The sequence below is a fragment of the Puntigrus tetrazona genome, chromosome 9 (assembly GCF_018831695.1).
Source record: "Puntigrus tetrazona isolate hp1 chromosome 9, ASM1883169v1, whole genome shotgun sequence".
NCBI lineage: Eukaryota > Metazoa > Chordata > Actinopteri > Cypriniformes > Cyprinidae > Puntigrus > Puntigrus tetrazona.
In genome coordinates, this window is record NC_056707.1 from 4,639,191 (window position 1) to 4,654,136 (window position 14,946).

Below are 14,946 nucleotides of genomic sequence, written 5' to 3' on the forward strand. Positions count from 1 at the left end.
CCCAAAGATCACACATGATTAACGGCGCTGCGAGCTGCTGTCGGAGGAGATGTGGGAATCAGAGAGATGAATGGGAGCGTGTGAATGCGTTGAGCACGCGAGATGTGTGGTGTTGTGAGCTGCGTCTGGGAGAGCAGCAGAGACGCGTCTCTCTCCCGTTTGGCCCCGAGCTGTTTCAGAGCGCAGCAGAGGACAAATCATCCTTACATAATGGCTCCGGCTGTACCTTTAGAGAAGCCAACGTAGGGGATGAAATCGCTAAATAACACACATAACTTTGAGAAAATCCCCTGTGTTTGACACTAATATATTACTGAAGCTGCGTAATGTCAATGCTTTAAAGCAGTGCGACATACTTTTGCATTTTTTACAGACATTTTGTGTTTCTAAACAATATTTTACAAGTTTATGAGTTTGTATAATCCTTTGGTGATAAATGAGTAACGTGTACTATAGGAAACAAGATACACCTGTGAAAAGCAGACTTTACAGCAAAAGAGTACTATATGGCTCTATTATGGTTTTTTAAAAATGAGCTTTCAAGTGAACGAGAACATCCAGCAAAGTTTAAAATCTGAAAGTGCAGCGTGTATAAAGTTATTGTCCCTCAAAAGAAAGAGTCGACTCATTGAAACGAGTCATTTTTAAAACGAGTCCCGAACAGGCTTCCCATGTTTTCACAGCAAAAGAGGTGAAATACATATTTTCTGGCAGTGTGCGCCTGATAAAAGTCACATTCCAGGGGCTAAATATACAAATATTGGGGTTCTCTGAAAAAACATCCCATGGAAAGAGCGTTAAAAGTAGCCAAAGTCTGTGGGGCGTCCGTGAACTTGGCAACACTGGTCCCAAGCTGTTTCATTCTGACATCAGCATGAAACATTAGCATATTCCCCGCCCACTTGTTGGTCTTTTCTCCTTGGTCTGAATGAAGATGTAAATTCATTCTTTGCCCCTAGGTGCTGCTTTTGAAGTGTTAAAAGTTCACAAACGCTGCATTAAATGAAATTGAAAAATGAATAGTTGAACAAACTTGAAAAAACTTGTGTTGCGTAGATGAAGGGTCACACGAGTTTGGAATGACACGAGGTTGACTAATTAATGATCGAATTTTCATTTTTGGGTGAACTATTTAAAAACATGATAAATATTATTTAAAATCACTTCAAATGTAATTTGATATTATTGCAAAGTGTTTTTAAGTTCATTAATATATTACCATTAGCAAGTCATGTTTTTTGTAAGTACTTTGAAATCCAGTACACATTCAATACACCTCTTTTACACGAGGGGGTGAATGCTTGCCTGTGAAAGCTGGTTTTGGGTCAGGTGAAGCGCCGCAGTGAACATACGTGTGCTCCAGAGACAGGACAGCGCTGAGAAAATCATATACGCATGTTGGCGCAGACCACAAATCATAACTGACCCATTTGAATTCAACACAGAATAGTCTACTTTATAGAGCTATGAAGGAGGTCAAATATCTCGAATGGTTAGACGGCAATGGCATTTTAAACTGCGCTAATGAAGAAAAGAGAAGACAACACTGTGCTATCATGCACACAGCGCCAAGGATGTGTTCCAGAAAGCAGGTTATGCAACACCTCATGCTGATCACCTCAACATCTGACCCCGTAGATAAAAACCTGTAAATATCACATCTGCGCATGATTTCGTAGTATATAAAATTTTCTTCCATGCTGAATACAATAATAAAAAACAATTTATAACAAAAGAAAGCAAAATGCACTGGCATCCGCGAGTGATTTAATCGCGGCAAAGAGTCGATTTTGACATTAATTTGTGGTTTTAATATCTCCAGTTGTAAAGTGACTGCGTGTGATGTTTTGTTGCTCAGATGGTGAGGGTGGGCTGAGCGATGCATGCGTTCAGATGGTGATGGCGTGTGATCTCCCCAGACAGACCTCCGCTGGAACAGGTGCAGAGAATGAGATGATATGTGTGACTGAACACACATTGTAGTGTGAAAGCTCCCATATGGCAACTGAGATCTCCAAACCTGTGTGCTTTGTCGTCGCTGGCTACACAAAACACTTGCACAAAGGAACGTGTTTGCTCTTATTCCTGGGCGGATCTGCAGCTGTGTGTGTGTGTGTGTGTGTGTGTGTCTGCAGTAGCGTACCGTTTGTGGTGTGTGTTGTTGTAAGAGTTGAGCTCAGGGTTTTGAGACTCCACTAGTGCTGAGTACTGGACATACTGGAGCGCTGAGTGTGGGCTGCAGATAACAGATATCACACAATAACCCTGACCTACTGCATACCCTACAGCCCTGCTAATAAATACACCACACACACAAACTACAACATCACAACCCTACAGACTGCCCTTAAATCACAACCCCTCAAAACGCTGTGTGCATGAACAAGTGTATTGGAAATTCTACAAAACACGTACAGAACCGAACTGAATGATAATAACATCTTTAAACACATATTATATGTGTATCTCTTCTGTGTGAATGGTGCAAGAAATCACAATGAACCAGGTACAGTTTGACTCAATCAGTGTTGCCAGATTGTGCAACAAAAAGAGCAAGCCTAAATCCAAACTTGTTACCTTGGAAATAAGACAATTACCAAAATAATTCAGCCTCTACCTGCCAACAGTAATATCTCCATAAATGGGATTGCTTTATGAGCCGAGCCCAAACAACAAGTCCAAAGATGCTTAATAAAGGAGGATATGGCTACACTTCAAGAGCGCGATCTTAAAGCAACCTTCCAAACAAAAACAAAACACAGTCGACTGGGATTTAGTTAAAAATGTGAATGGTTTTTGCTTTTGTTACAATGGCATCAATTATCACAGTTTATAGAGTTCTATTCCAGACTTGTTTTTTTGCTTGGAAAAATAAATACAGTTACAATTTGATTTATTCAAGGTTTGCATTAAATGCAAGGTGATTTTGTTAATCAGGATCTGGTAAACACCCGCCGACTGCAATGACAGAGCTAAGAAGTGCCTGGATCATTTTTTTTAATATAACTCTGATTGGGTTCATCTGAAAGAAGATGTACACCTCTTACACCTAGGATGTTTCGAAGGTTAGTAAAAAAAATTCTTTCTGGGTGAATTTATCCTTTAATCCTCTCAAATTACCATTGTATTATATCCCAACATTTTATTACGTAAGCTTTATGCTACACCTCAAATTATAGGGAATATATAGTAATGTTAATATTAGTTAGTCATTGGACCAGCTTACACTGTTGTCACATCTCTGGACTCTGTGTTTATGTTTTTGTTTCATGCCATGTGCTCCCTGTGCCCTGCCTTCCCTCTGTGTTAATTATGTTATTGTCTCAAGTCCTTCTCTGTGTATTTAAGTCCTGTGTTTTGAGTTCACTGCATGTCAAGGTCTATACCCGATGTCTACCCCCTGTGTTTATCCTGCCTGCCTGTTCTACCTGCATCCCGTTGTATCCTTATTTTTACCTTTTTGAGATTAAATCCATTTAAGTTTATTCTAACAGCTAACGTGACAACTGTACACAAAACACATAAATGCACCACAAACACAAACATACACCCACTTTTTGACAAAATTTTGCACATGTCCCTTTCTGAAACACCCTCAGTACTCACCCTGCTGTATAAAACCATGTTGTTTAAAAATTCTGCTCAACTCAATAGATCATAATTTAAGGGAATATTGGTGACCAAACAATTGCTGAAAGCCAACGAATCAATGGCTACCATCAACAGTGTGGTTACTTTATTACAAATATGTATGTTCGGCATTTTAATTGATTAAAATTAAATTATGTATACTTTTAAGATTTAAAATAAACTACAAATGCACATTCGGTCCTATTAAGTGCACTTCTTTTTCACAAGCGTGACCTTCAGCCTACACTGGATACACGCTGCGACGCAAACATACTATACACAAACAGTCTTCTACAACCTAACTAACTATACACACGTTACCGACTACAGCTCCAAAACACTACTATAAATAAAAACCATCAAATTCAAAATCCAAAAAGTGGTTTTAAAATGGCCATCTTACGCTACAACTTCTAATGAGCTAATTACTGCTTCGTAAATATCTTTAGGTTGCGTAACATAGAGATGCACTTAGTGCTGTGGTTGTGTCAACCTCAGAAACGCTGGACCCGAAGAATCACGCACAAGCAAACGCTCCTGCTGGCACTGAGACTGATATATCTCTCTCAAGCTGTGTGTGTGTGTGTGTGTGTTAGAGGTCGTAGCAGAGAAACAGTTGTCACTGTGGGAGCAACACATCAGCACATGCCGCCTGCTGCAGTTAACAGCAAACAAACACCGCCACTCTGAAATGGCCTCATTAGCGCTACAGCAGCGCTGCCGGGTCTCAACTCCTCTCTGAGGTTATATAAAGTAGAGGTATGTTTGTGTGAAAGAGCGTGTGTGCGTGTGTTTAACCTGCCGTTGCTCGCACCTGTTCTCCATGTCGGCGCTGCACTTGGGTGACAGAAGCTCAAAGGACTTGGTGAACTTCACCACCTGCGGGAGACATTAAAGGGAGCGGGATTAGAGGTGCCGCGGCAGGCAGGGGACTCGGGAGGAAGAGGATCGGAGCGCACCGGAGACTCGATGTCCTCCAGCAGCTGGACGGAGCAGCGCTCGCACTTCAGCAGCGTCTGAGCCCGATGCATGATCTTCCTCACGATCTTCTCCAGATCGGTCTGCTCCTCGAACAAATCGTTCACGACCTCCAGAAGAGCCTACACAGAGAGAGGCATGAAACGTTGGTGTGGTGCACTCGCTGTGTATCTGCAAAGGCCCTCAAGCTGGAATTAGAGTAAAGTTTATTTTTCTACGGCCAGTATCGGGTCAACCGCACGTTCGAAAGGGAAAATTCTCAAACCCATTATATTTTCTTCCTTGAATATGCATGCTCTGCAGTTTTCTATTTTTCTATTGGTTGTGGCAGCAGATATCAATGAAATGATGAACATCAATTCTACATGACCTTAGTCTACATCCCTAATCCTACGCAATATACTTTACAACTACCTTACTAGCTATTCAGCTTTGTTGAAGGATATGTCAAGTGTTCCCTATTCTAAAGTGTTACCACTCCCTCTACTATGAATTACGTTAATGCCAAAAGTGGTACTTTAAGTTTATCAGAGCAAGTATCATTAAAATCACTCCCAGCGTACACCGAACGACCGCTTGAGCTCCCTGGCTTTATCTTTCTCGTTCTCTCTCTCTACTTCATTCTTGTTTTCTGCCGTTATGTCCTTCTGTGATCGATATTTAAAATGTGTTGATGACGCTGTAAAGACGCCGCATGCCAGATTTATGCTTCCCCAGCCACGCACACGCATCTCTTCTTGATTCAAAAGCTCTCGATGCACGAACAGAGCGTGTAGGAAGCAAAAGATCAATAGACAGATACACACGCACTACGTAATAAACACCCACATGACATTCGTAGCGCCCGCACACACACACACACACACACACACCCGGTCTTGTTACAGAAGGAGGGGTGGGGAGTTATAATACGGTTTTAATGAAGTGCTGAAGTAAGTGTGTTCTTACCCTGCTCCTGTCGTACTCTTTTCTGGAGGCAGCGAACAGCTGGGCGTTTGAGATGGCGATGCCACAGAACGGCAGGTACATCTGCAACACCTGCGCAGACACAACAGTAGTGTAGAGAGTCTTGGTTAGGAACCAGAGCAAGTCCATTTAAAACCATTGCAAAGTGTATGGTATATGAAGTATATGCGGTTACAGCTTAATTACGTTACTAACCCTAAGCCTAAAATTGTGCAAATTTGTAATTAACATACTTTGAATCATTTAAATTGATATGCGAGTTCGTTCTGGTAGTTTTAATCATGTTTTAGTGTGTTTTAATAAATCTCATTAGAAAATCGACTGATTAAAAATGTAATCAAATGAAATGCATTATATGCCCATTAATTAATCAAATAAATCAGCTTTAATGCCATAAAAAAACTATTAGAATTTGCAGAGGAAAGCCTACAAATGAAGATAATCAATGCCTACAAGAACTGAAAAAAGTGAAATGACTGCATCATTTACTTAAAGTGCATTTTTATATTGGTCTGGTGATAATAATGATAATAATAATAATAATACATTTCCTGTATGATCCTCTGTTAAATAATATTAAAGAACATACACTAGCTGCAGAAATGATTGTGAAATTATTGTTTGTTTTATTTAATACTTCAAAGCAAAAAAAAAGACATAGCAATAAATATTTTATTATATTATATATTTTAATAATTGTCTTTAATTACTAGTAAGTAAACCAAATGAAGCAACGAGTAACAAAATGTACATTTTATTTATGTGAAAACTCTACTTTCATATAGCTAATATATTTCTTATATTGACCAATATTTTGGCTCTTGTCTATGGAAAATTTACTACACTAAGCATGGCATGTATAAATATAAGTATAATAATACTTGTATAATATTTTTTCCTTGGTATAAATGTTTTTGTCTTTAGGAAGAGTTTTTTTTTTTTATTTTAAGTTTTTTGTGCATTATTATTTGGAAAAATCTATATATATTTGCCACTGGTCAGTCAACCCTGACCCCGGCTTACAATTTCACTGGCCGTTTGTTAAACTTAAGAAAAATCATGAATGATCCACTGAACACTATACGTTTAAGGATAGGAGTTTCAGCTTTCACATCCTTGACTGACACGACTAATGAAAATACTGAATAATTTACCCCTCTTATTTTACAATAAACTGCTTAGCATTTTACACGTTTTAAACACTTCACCTCTAAGTGGAAAAGGGTGATTGAAAGTGGAAAACTGAATAATGAGAGAAAGAAAGAAGGTATTTGCTGTGTTAATGCCTAGGGGTTTTCAGTGCTATCAAGCCGTCACCTACTGATTCAGTGCTGGATTAACATACATACTAACACACAGTTGTGCTCAAGGGCCACATTCACTGGAGCTCTTTCCTATAACTGTGTTTTTTCACTCTCTCCCTCATAAACACACACACACACATTGGGTTTCCATGTTTTATGGGGACATCCCATAGGCAGAACGGTTTTTAAACGGCACGAACAGTATTGCCTATCGCTTCTTACCCCTTACAGAAAACTTTTAGCCAAAACTTTATTCTGTGTGATTTAGTCTACGATCATGTTTCCTTGTGGGGATCGTAAAATCCACATTTTATCCTCATAACACAGGGTTTACCAGGACCACACACACACTACTGTTCCTTTTCAGACATCCTAGGCATTTAAGACACATCTACGAGAGGATTATTACCAACTTAAATTATATGAGAATAAGTGCTGTCACATTAGCAGAGCATGTACCCATAATTCCCATAATGCAACTGGAAATCAAAGCCACTGACATATGAAATAATAAAGCATTTTTTTATTTATTTATGGAACAATTTATTTAAATTTCATACAAAATCTAGTTTGCATATGTGTGTTTTATAAGTATAATATATGATATTTTAATGCTTTTGTCACATATTGCATAATAGTGTGAACGGGGTGTGCATACGAGTCGGCTGCCCCTCCCCTTTATTGTCATCATCACCCCGTCCTTTATTCGCCGCCCTTCACCAGGCTCCCGACGGGAGTGGGCGTGTCTGAGAGGAGGGGCGTGGTATTGGACAGGTCTGGCGGCGTGTGACGAGGCACACCTGAAGTGTATCGAGCCTCATCACTGCCGTTAAATGGCGAGCGCGCCTCTCCTCGGGAGACCGGTCTCTTTCCCAGTGCATGCACGCTGGGTGTCCTCGTGGGTCCAGGAAGGGTGCGTGAAGGGACTCGCCACGCCGCCAGAGAAGCGCGCTGTCAGTCACCGTAGTCCAGGCGATGACTGCACACATGTATGGCTGACAGGCCAGGATGCCGGGCTGTTTATCCCTTCTGACTGCCGGCCAGAAGAAGCGAAGGAGAAGCTGCCGCCAGACTCCGCCCCTTACCTGGACCCTTCCCCCTGGAGCACTACCTGCACTCCACCTGCAGCACGAGGAGGACACCAGTTCCCCCGTTTATTTTGGACACTCTTTCCCCTGGACACCTATTATTTTGAATTTTTGTATTTTGAATATTTTGAATTTTCTGACACCACACCCACTGTGTCTGTCGTTAGCTCCTCCCACCACATCCTGAGTGGGGGAAAGATCCATCCAACAACATCTTTAATTATTTTACCCATCTGCTAATCATGATGTCCTGTGTCTTTGACCATTCATTTTGGTTACTTGCAACAAAATTTACAGTCTCCTTCCTAAACTGAGATTATCAATAAGTGTTCTTTTGTGTTAATGTTGCAAGCTGATTTGTGAAAAAGCATCTGCTTGCATCAGGCAGGCAACATGTTATCATGAGCAGATTTATGACGTTGTCTTGGGCCTCTTTGTGAAATTTCGGCTTCTGAGATCAAAGTGTCTGATTCACTCTAAACCCCTATGGTATAAAAAGTTTAAAGTAAAATTTAGAAAAGAATAACAACCCGAATAACGTTTTTGCCTTAAAATAAGACATTTTACTATGCTTAAGGTCTTTTAATGTGTTTGATTGCTAATGTGTACAAAATAATAAATTAACAAATCATAAAAGGCATATCTCCAATTTAGAAGTCTTAGAAATTGATGTGTCATATGTATGCTAATGTTAAGAAATCCTCATTTGTTTGTTCTGTATCGTTTAATAACTCATGAATGTGTGCATGAATGTGATTATTATTTTGCCCAGTCTCAATGTGAGGAACTGTGCCTTTATGCTATATATATAACTGTATGGGGCTGTCTTGTGTATCTCAGTAACTCTGCTGGGTGTATTTTTCTTCAAAACCTCATAAACTGAACCTAATTGCAGTCTATAAAGAAGTGTGACAGAGACAGCAGACTGCCCTGAATGCATTTGCAGCTGCGCTTTAAAGGTCTGAGATCTCCTCTAGCACTCCCAGAATGCCAAACACACACTCAGACGGCCGTCACAACGACAAAAACACACTCGCATTCCTCTTTTGGCAAACCAGAGAGCCTCTCTGAAAGAAATGAGTGCAGTCATAATGTTGAGAATAAACAGGCACATATTAAAATTCTGTCAGGAAGAACATCAAGACCTGCCTCAGGACAAGCCGGTGTGACACCAGAGAGAGGCCCGTGTGAATCAGTCAGTCCTCAAGTCACAGAGAGCGCAGGTAAACGGGCTCCTGGAGTAATTGGATTCTGTCTGACTGCCCATTAGTCTGGGCTGCATGCATCGAGCCTGTTTACCGCATTTAATAAAGAGCGGATGTGACCTGAACCTGTGGGAGCGATCAACAGATTCTCACAGCGCACTTTCTGCTCATTTAAACCCTTAAGCTAATGAAATCAGAGAATTGTGCTCCTTCACACGGAAACACCGCCAACTATTCAATGATGACTATATTCCGCCGTGGGCCTCCTAAACAAATTTTGTGGCAGGTGCTTTTCCCCAGACGTCTTAATCACCGTGTATATGTAGTTTCTCACATATCATTCTGCACCCAACTACGCCTTCAACAGTTCTATGTTAATGACCTTTGATGTCATTGGCTAAGTATTTTTGAACTACTCAAGCCTTCAAGCTGCATTTACATTGTGACAGGATCACAAAACAGTGCTGAAACTCAAAACTGTTAAGATTGGCTGATAGTATATCTCACAAGTTATACAAAATCTCATAATTCTGACATTTTCCTCAAAATTGTGAGTTCACAATTCTTATCTTTTCTCACAACAGATTTTTTTAATCTCACAAGTCTGACTTTTTTCTTAGGTCCACTTTTTTTCCTTACAGTTGCGAGTTTATATCTAGCAATTCTGATGTTTGTTTTTCATTTTCTTAGATTAAATTTTTTGGCATTTTAGCTTTTAACGTGATGTAACGCCTGACCAGCAGAGGGAGCCCTCACCGGCGTACTAGCAGTACTCAACCCATTCGGCTTCTTCTCCACCTACTTCCTGTTTGCCCAGCATAAAGCCAGAAGGTCTAATCGTTGTGAAGTATTGCCGGTCTGACTGCCTTACCAAGCGTTGCTACTACTACTGTTCTGATATTCTTGTGTACGACACAATTTCTTTTGACTCTCGTTCTTTGGATTCTGCCTCTCTGTATTGTTTGCCTGATTGGACTGTTTAACTATTGCCGACCTTCTGCCTCACAACTGACTCTGCTACACTACTGCCCCTGAACCTGTTCACTGATTGGATTGCCTTCATGGAATTGACCTAACGCTTATTTTACTATTTTACGCTTATCTCTTTCTCCAATAAACGCCTGAGTCTGCCTTACACTTGAATGTACAGTTAAAGCCAAGACTCGAAACACAATAAATTATTTTAAACAATTCTAAGAAAAAACATCAGAATTCTGAGATAACAAAATTCACTTTTGCATTTTTTATTCAGTTTCAAAAATAGGCTTTGCACTCTCTGGCTCTTTGTGCACTGTGTTGCCTTCTTGAACATCAGAAAATGTTTCCACCTTTTGTAATAGTTGTATATGAGTTCCTGAAGTGCCATCAGTTTTAAAAGATGGATCTAAAAAAATGCTTCAATGGTGAAAATATTGAAAAACCAAACACTGTGCAGGAGCTGGGGGATTTTTATGAGATTCAAGGGCATGTAAACTTTTGAACATTTTTAGAAGTTTGGTTATTTTGTCTTGTAGACAATATATAAACATCTGTTATGTGAAATAGCTTATCTAGACTGTTTTGTTACCAAAAATGATCAACAATTTGCATGTAAATTTATGGGCACTGTATGTTCATGAGTTCATGGTTATGACTTGAAAACAGTTCTACAGTCTAGGTGAACTGTGGAAAGATATTTTGATCTTTTTTGACCTTTTTAAATGGACCTATAATTAATGCAGAGGACCTGTGTTTGCAGAGATGTCAACAAACAGCGCTGGGCTTCTGTGTTTGGCCCGAGCTGAGGAATAAAGATTCAGGATTACAGGTAAGCACATACTGAGCAGTCAGTCACCACCTCAGGGCTCTTGTGGCCTATTTTCAACAAAGAACCATAAATCTCAGACTCACACAGACTTACACAACAGACATCCATCTCACTAGCAATAAACATCTGCCCACGAGCAATAATTTAGCACGCGTCTCAAGTTTGACATCTTGCTCTTTCTTGCTTTGAGTTTCATACTTCACCTGGAAAAACATCACATTACTGAAGTAAAACAGGCTGTGAGTGTTGTTTAATGTTGACTTTACGACTGGAACTGTCTAAATGAGCTATAGTTTTAAACGCATTGTAACACACACATCTCAATGAGCTTTGCTCCGCAGGCAGCAGGTCTACATATCATTATTTCAACAAGACTACACAACCAATGAACTCCCGCTGCTGTGCATTTAAAAAAAGGTCAGTCAATCTGGTCAGCGAGCAGAACACCAGAAAATGCACTGAATGGTTAACAAAAAAGCTGAGAGATTAATTGTTGTTGCAGAAGCTCATTTCATGGTTTCCTAGAATGTGGTTTCAAAAATGTTTCTCGAAATGCTGATACAGGGGTAATGATCTCAACTGCCGTGTACATACAGTGATAAGCTGTGTAAATTTATGTAAATGTACATCTTTATGTTTGCTGTGATTCCTGTACTTGATTCCTGTACTATTCCTGTAAGTCGGAAATTAAAAGACTCTTGGGTTCGTACTCCACGACACTAGCGTCATCCATCCAGTGACATTGTGACAACACTACAGTAAATGGGTCACAACATCATTCTAAAACACACTGATGCATTTTCACTGAATTGCAAATTACATGCAGTTAGGTGTGCCAAGTCTGAAAAAAGTCTATGCTTTTTAAAGTATATTATGTCCATAATTAAGTATTCTTTTTAAAAGTATATGTGTATTTTATGATGTGGTACTATGGTTACAGCAAGGTACTCTTTAAAGTACATGAAGTATGATCAGTACAGTCATTTTAAGGGTTATTTCTGCTTAAGAAATAGCTAGAGCGATGAAGCGTTTCGCAGTGGGACTGAACAGCAGCTGTATGGAGACAGAGACACACACATTCTGCAAGGCAGATCTGCGTCACTCAGCTCTGCGTCACTGTCTGAGAGAATATGATATTGTATTGAATACAAAGTAATTCCTCAGCGCTGCCTTCTGCAAATCCCGCTGAGAATTCATGGGACTATTCACAGTGCTGTGGCATTTTACAACAAAGAGCAGAGAGTCGTGTGCCCGTCTGGAAGCCCAGCAGCACATCCAGACTCTATCAGAGTTATCAGAAACACAGAGAGAGCAGAGCTTTCAAACAGATCTGTGCTCGCCACACTGAACAGTGAGGTCTGCTGGTGTCTGCCCATCCAAAACTTGCTTGTGGTGGTTGACAGGGTGTTGCTATGCAGTTGCTAAGGTTTTCTGAGTGGCTGCTAGGGCAATGTTAAGCAATTTCTTACAAAAAAACCCACCCTCAAGTATCTAGATGTGCCTGGCACATTTTGTGTAAGGAAGTAGGGATGGGTGATATCTTAGCATTTGTGACAAACTATTCCAGTGATAAGAATAAAGATAAAGTGTAGTTAACATGTTTCTGTGTGTGACTGTGCTGAGTAACATGGTAAAGGCGGACGTGAGTACAGTAGTACATTGCTAAAAGATGAGCTACTTCTACAGTCTGCAACTGGTTTGGTCAAACTTATGGCTCGCTCTGAGCTTTAAATAAATGTACAGTAGCATGTATGTAGCCTATTTACAAATAAATAAAGATAACATTTATTGACATGCTTTCTCTCCAAATTAACTTAATGAGATAAGTCAAGTAACTTTTTTGTGATCAGAAATGGGTTCTAATTAAAGAATGAGGCTTTTAGACAAAACAAGATTTTTTTTCCCTTGGGAATGCATAAGATTCCCTGAATTATCATCATTGATATTGTTATCTCGATAAATAACAGAAATTATGGCGATACATTTTTATGCCCAAAGGCAGTGGGATTTTTTCCACCCATTTTAATATCCATCAGGTGACAACAGTTTAAACCAGGGCTGTACCCACCACAGACAGTGAGGGGATAAGTCCCTCACAATAATTAGAAATTACCAAACTTTTAAAATTCTTATACTGATTGTGCTGCACTCCATCATGCAGTGCTCTTATGAAAAAGCTTTAAAAGCTACATTTTCAGTCTGGTCTGCCTCAGACCTTATTAATATCAAAATCATTTACCTGGGTAATCAAAGTGGGCAGTGTTTAAACACAAGCAGAGAACGAATACTAGTGTGAAGCATCAGTTTAACATTGACATATGACAACAAAAAGACGGGTAAAAAAGTTAAAAAGATCAAATTAAAGTAAATACTGTATTCCTTTCATGGGCCTAGAGTTTGCAATTGGTTTGTCCACAGCATCTCTTCATAACATATACGATATGTCTACCATATTGCAAGCCTGTTTGGAAAACACTAATGTTTGGTTCTGCCAATACAGAATCTAAAAGCGGCACCTTTGTCTCTGTGGGCTGGAAACAATAGCTGAGTTTCTCTGTTCTGCCTCTCAGTCTCACACACAGGGAAGAGTTTCATCATTAATTCAGCAGTTAGGAGCGTGCATGACATGATGCTAATGTACAGCGAAAAGCTCATCTCATCGCACTGAACTCATCTGGAGTTCATACAGACTCACAGCAACACACATGCAGTCATAGTACACGTGTTAAAGGAATAATTCACCCAAAAATAATCATTCTGTCATCATTTGCTCAGCTTCTTATCATTCTAAACCCAGTTTATCTAATTCCTTCCTGGAAAACAAAAATAGATGCAGGCTTTCAGGTTCCATAAAGGTATTTATTTTACAATATTTTAATTACACATTTGGATTGATATAGTTACAATGTAGCAAATTTAAAATATGTTAACTTTGAATGTAATATTGCACGCTAGAGTTAAAATTATAATCAAGTACTTTACATGTGCTTATGTTCTACCTTAGGGAACCACAAAACATTACTAGAACAATGATTTACTTTTTTATTTTAATATTAGGTCAAATGCAGTAACTGCAAGTACACACAGTTCAAATCTAGAACAGTCTGATTTATGAATGAACCATTGAGACCTATTCAGAATCAATGAGTCCACTGAAAGAATTACAAACCGTTACTTTTCTCACACAAAACTATGGCATTAGGCATTAGAAGACTTAGATTATAGCAAACAAGTTGTATGGACCATTTTTATGATACTTATATGGTGCTTTTTGAAGCTTTATTCCACATGGAAAAGAGGATGGAAACGTTTGTGTTTCACAGAAGAAAGAAAGACTTGCATGGTTGAAACTACGTCAGGGTGAGTAAATAATGACAGAAAATAAATTTTGGATGAACTATGCTTTTAAGTATATAGATAGATCATGTGTCTCAGTCTGTAAGTGTGTGGCTGGTGACTCTGAGATAAAGGTTAAATAATGCTTTTTACAAAATAATACAATGCCCCATTTAGACGTCAGCAAACACACACACACACACACACACACACACACACACACACACTGAGAGAGTTAGTGTGTCTCCTCTCAGCATCCCTGACGCCTCTGGACACATTCATTATATCCGGTGTCAGCGCTGCGCTCACTGCTTACGTTGAGAAATACGAGACATCCTGTTCAGCTTTAAAACCCACAGCATCTGTTTCATTCACAGAGATGAAAGATAAGTGTATTCACCACACGATGACGGAGTGTGGAACCATCGTCACTGGACCAATGGAATCAGAAGAACACAACAAAAACGTTCATTAAAAAAACATTAATAAAAATAAATAAATAAAAAAAAAACAACTAGGCTCATATTCACATTCATAGTTAAATATACATTTTGAGGTTAGGATATATAGGATATGTACTTCAATAACTCAACAAAACAGAGGAAAATATATGGGTGTACCTTTTTTTTTAT

At 39.3% G+C, this 14,946-nt stretch overlaps 1 protein-coding gene across 1 annotated transcript in view; it reads right to left on the minus strand.

Moving 5' to 3' along the window:
* pde11a (phosphodiesterase 11a) overlaps positions 1-14,946 on the minus strand; it is a 50,813-nt gene that overhangs the window by 23,349 nt on the left and 12,518 nt on the right. Inside the window, exons 3-5 of the mRNA XM_043249748.1 lie at positions 5,557-5,646; positions 4,590-4,730; positions 4,445-4,509 (exon numbers count right to left, since the gene is read on the minus strand). Coding sequence (XP_043105683.1) covers positions 4,445-4,509; positions 4,590-4,730; positions 5,557-5,646 — 296 coding nt within the window. The remainder of the gene's footprint in view (positions 1-4,444; positions 4,510-4,589; positions 4,731-5,556; positions 5,647-14,946) is intronic.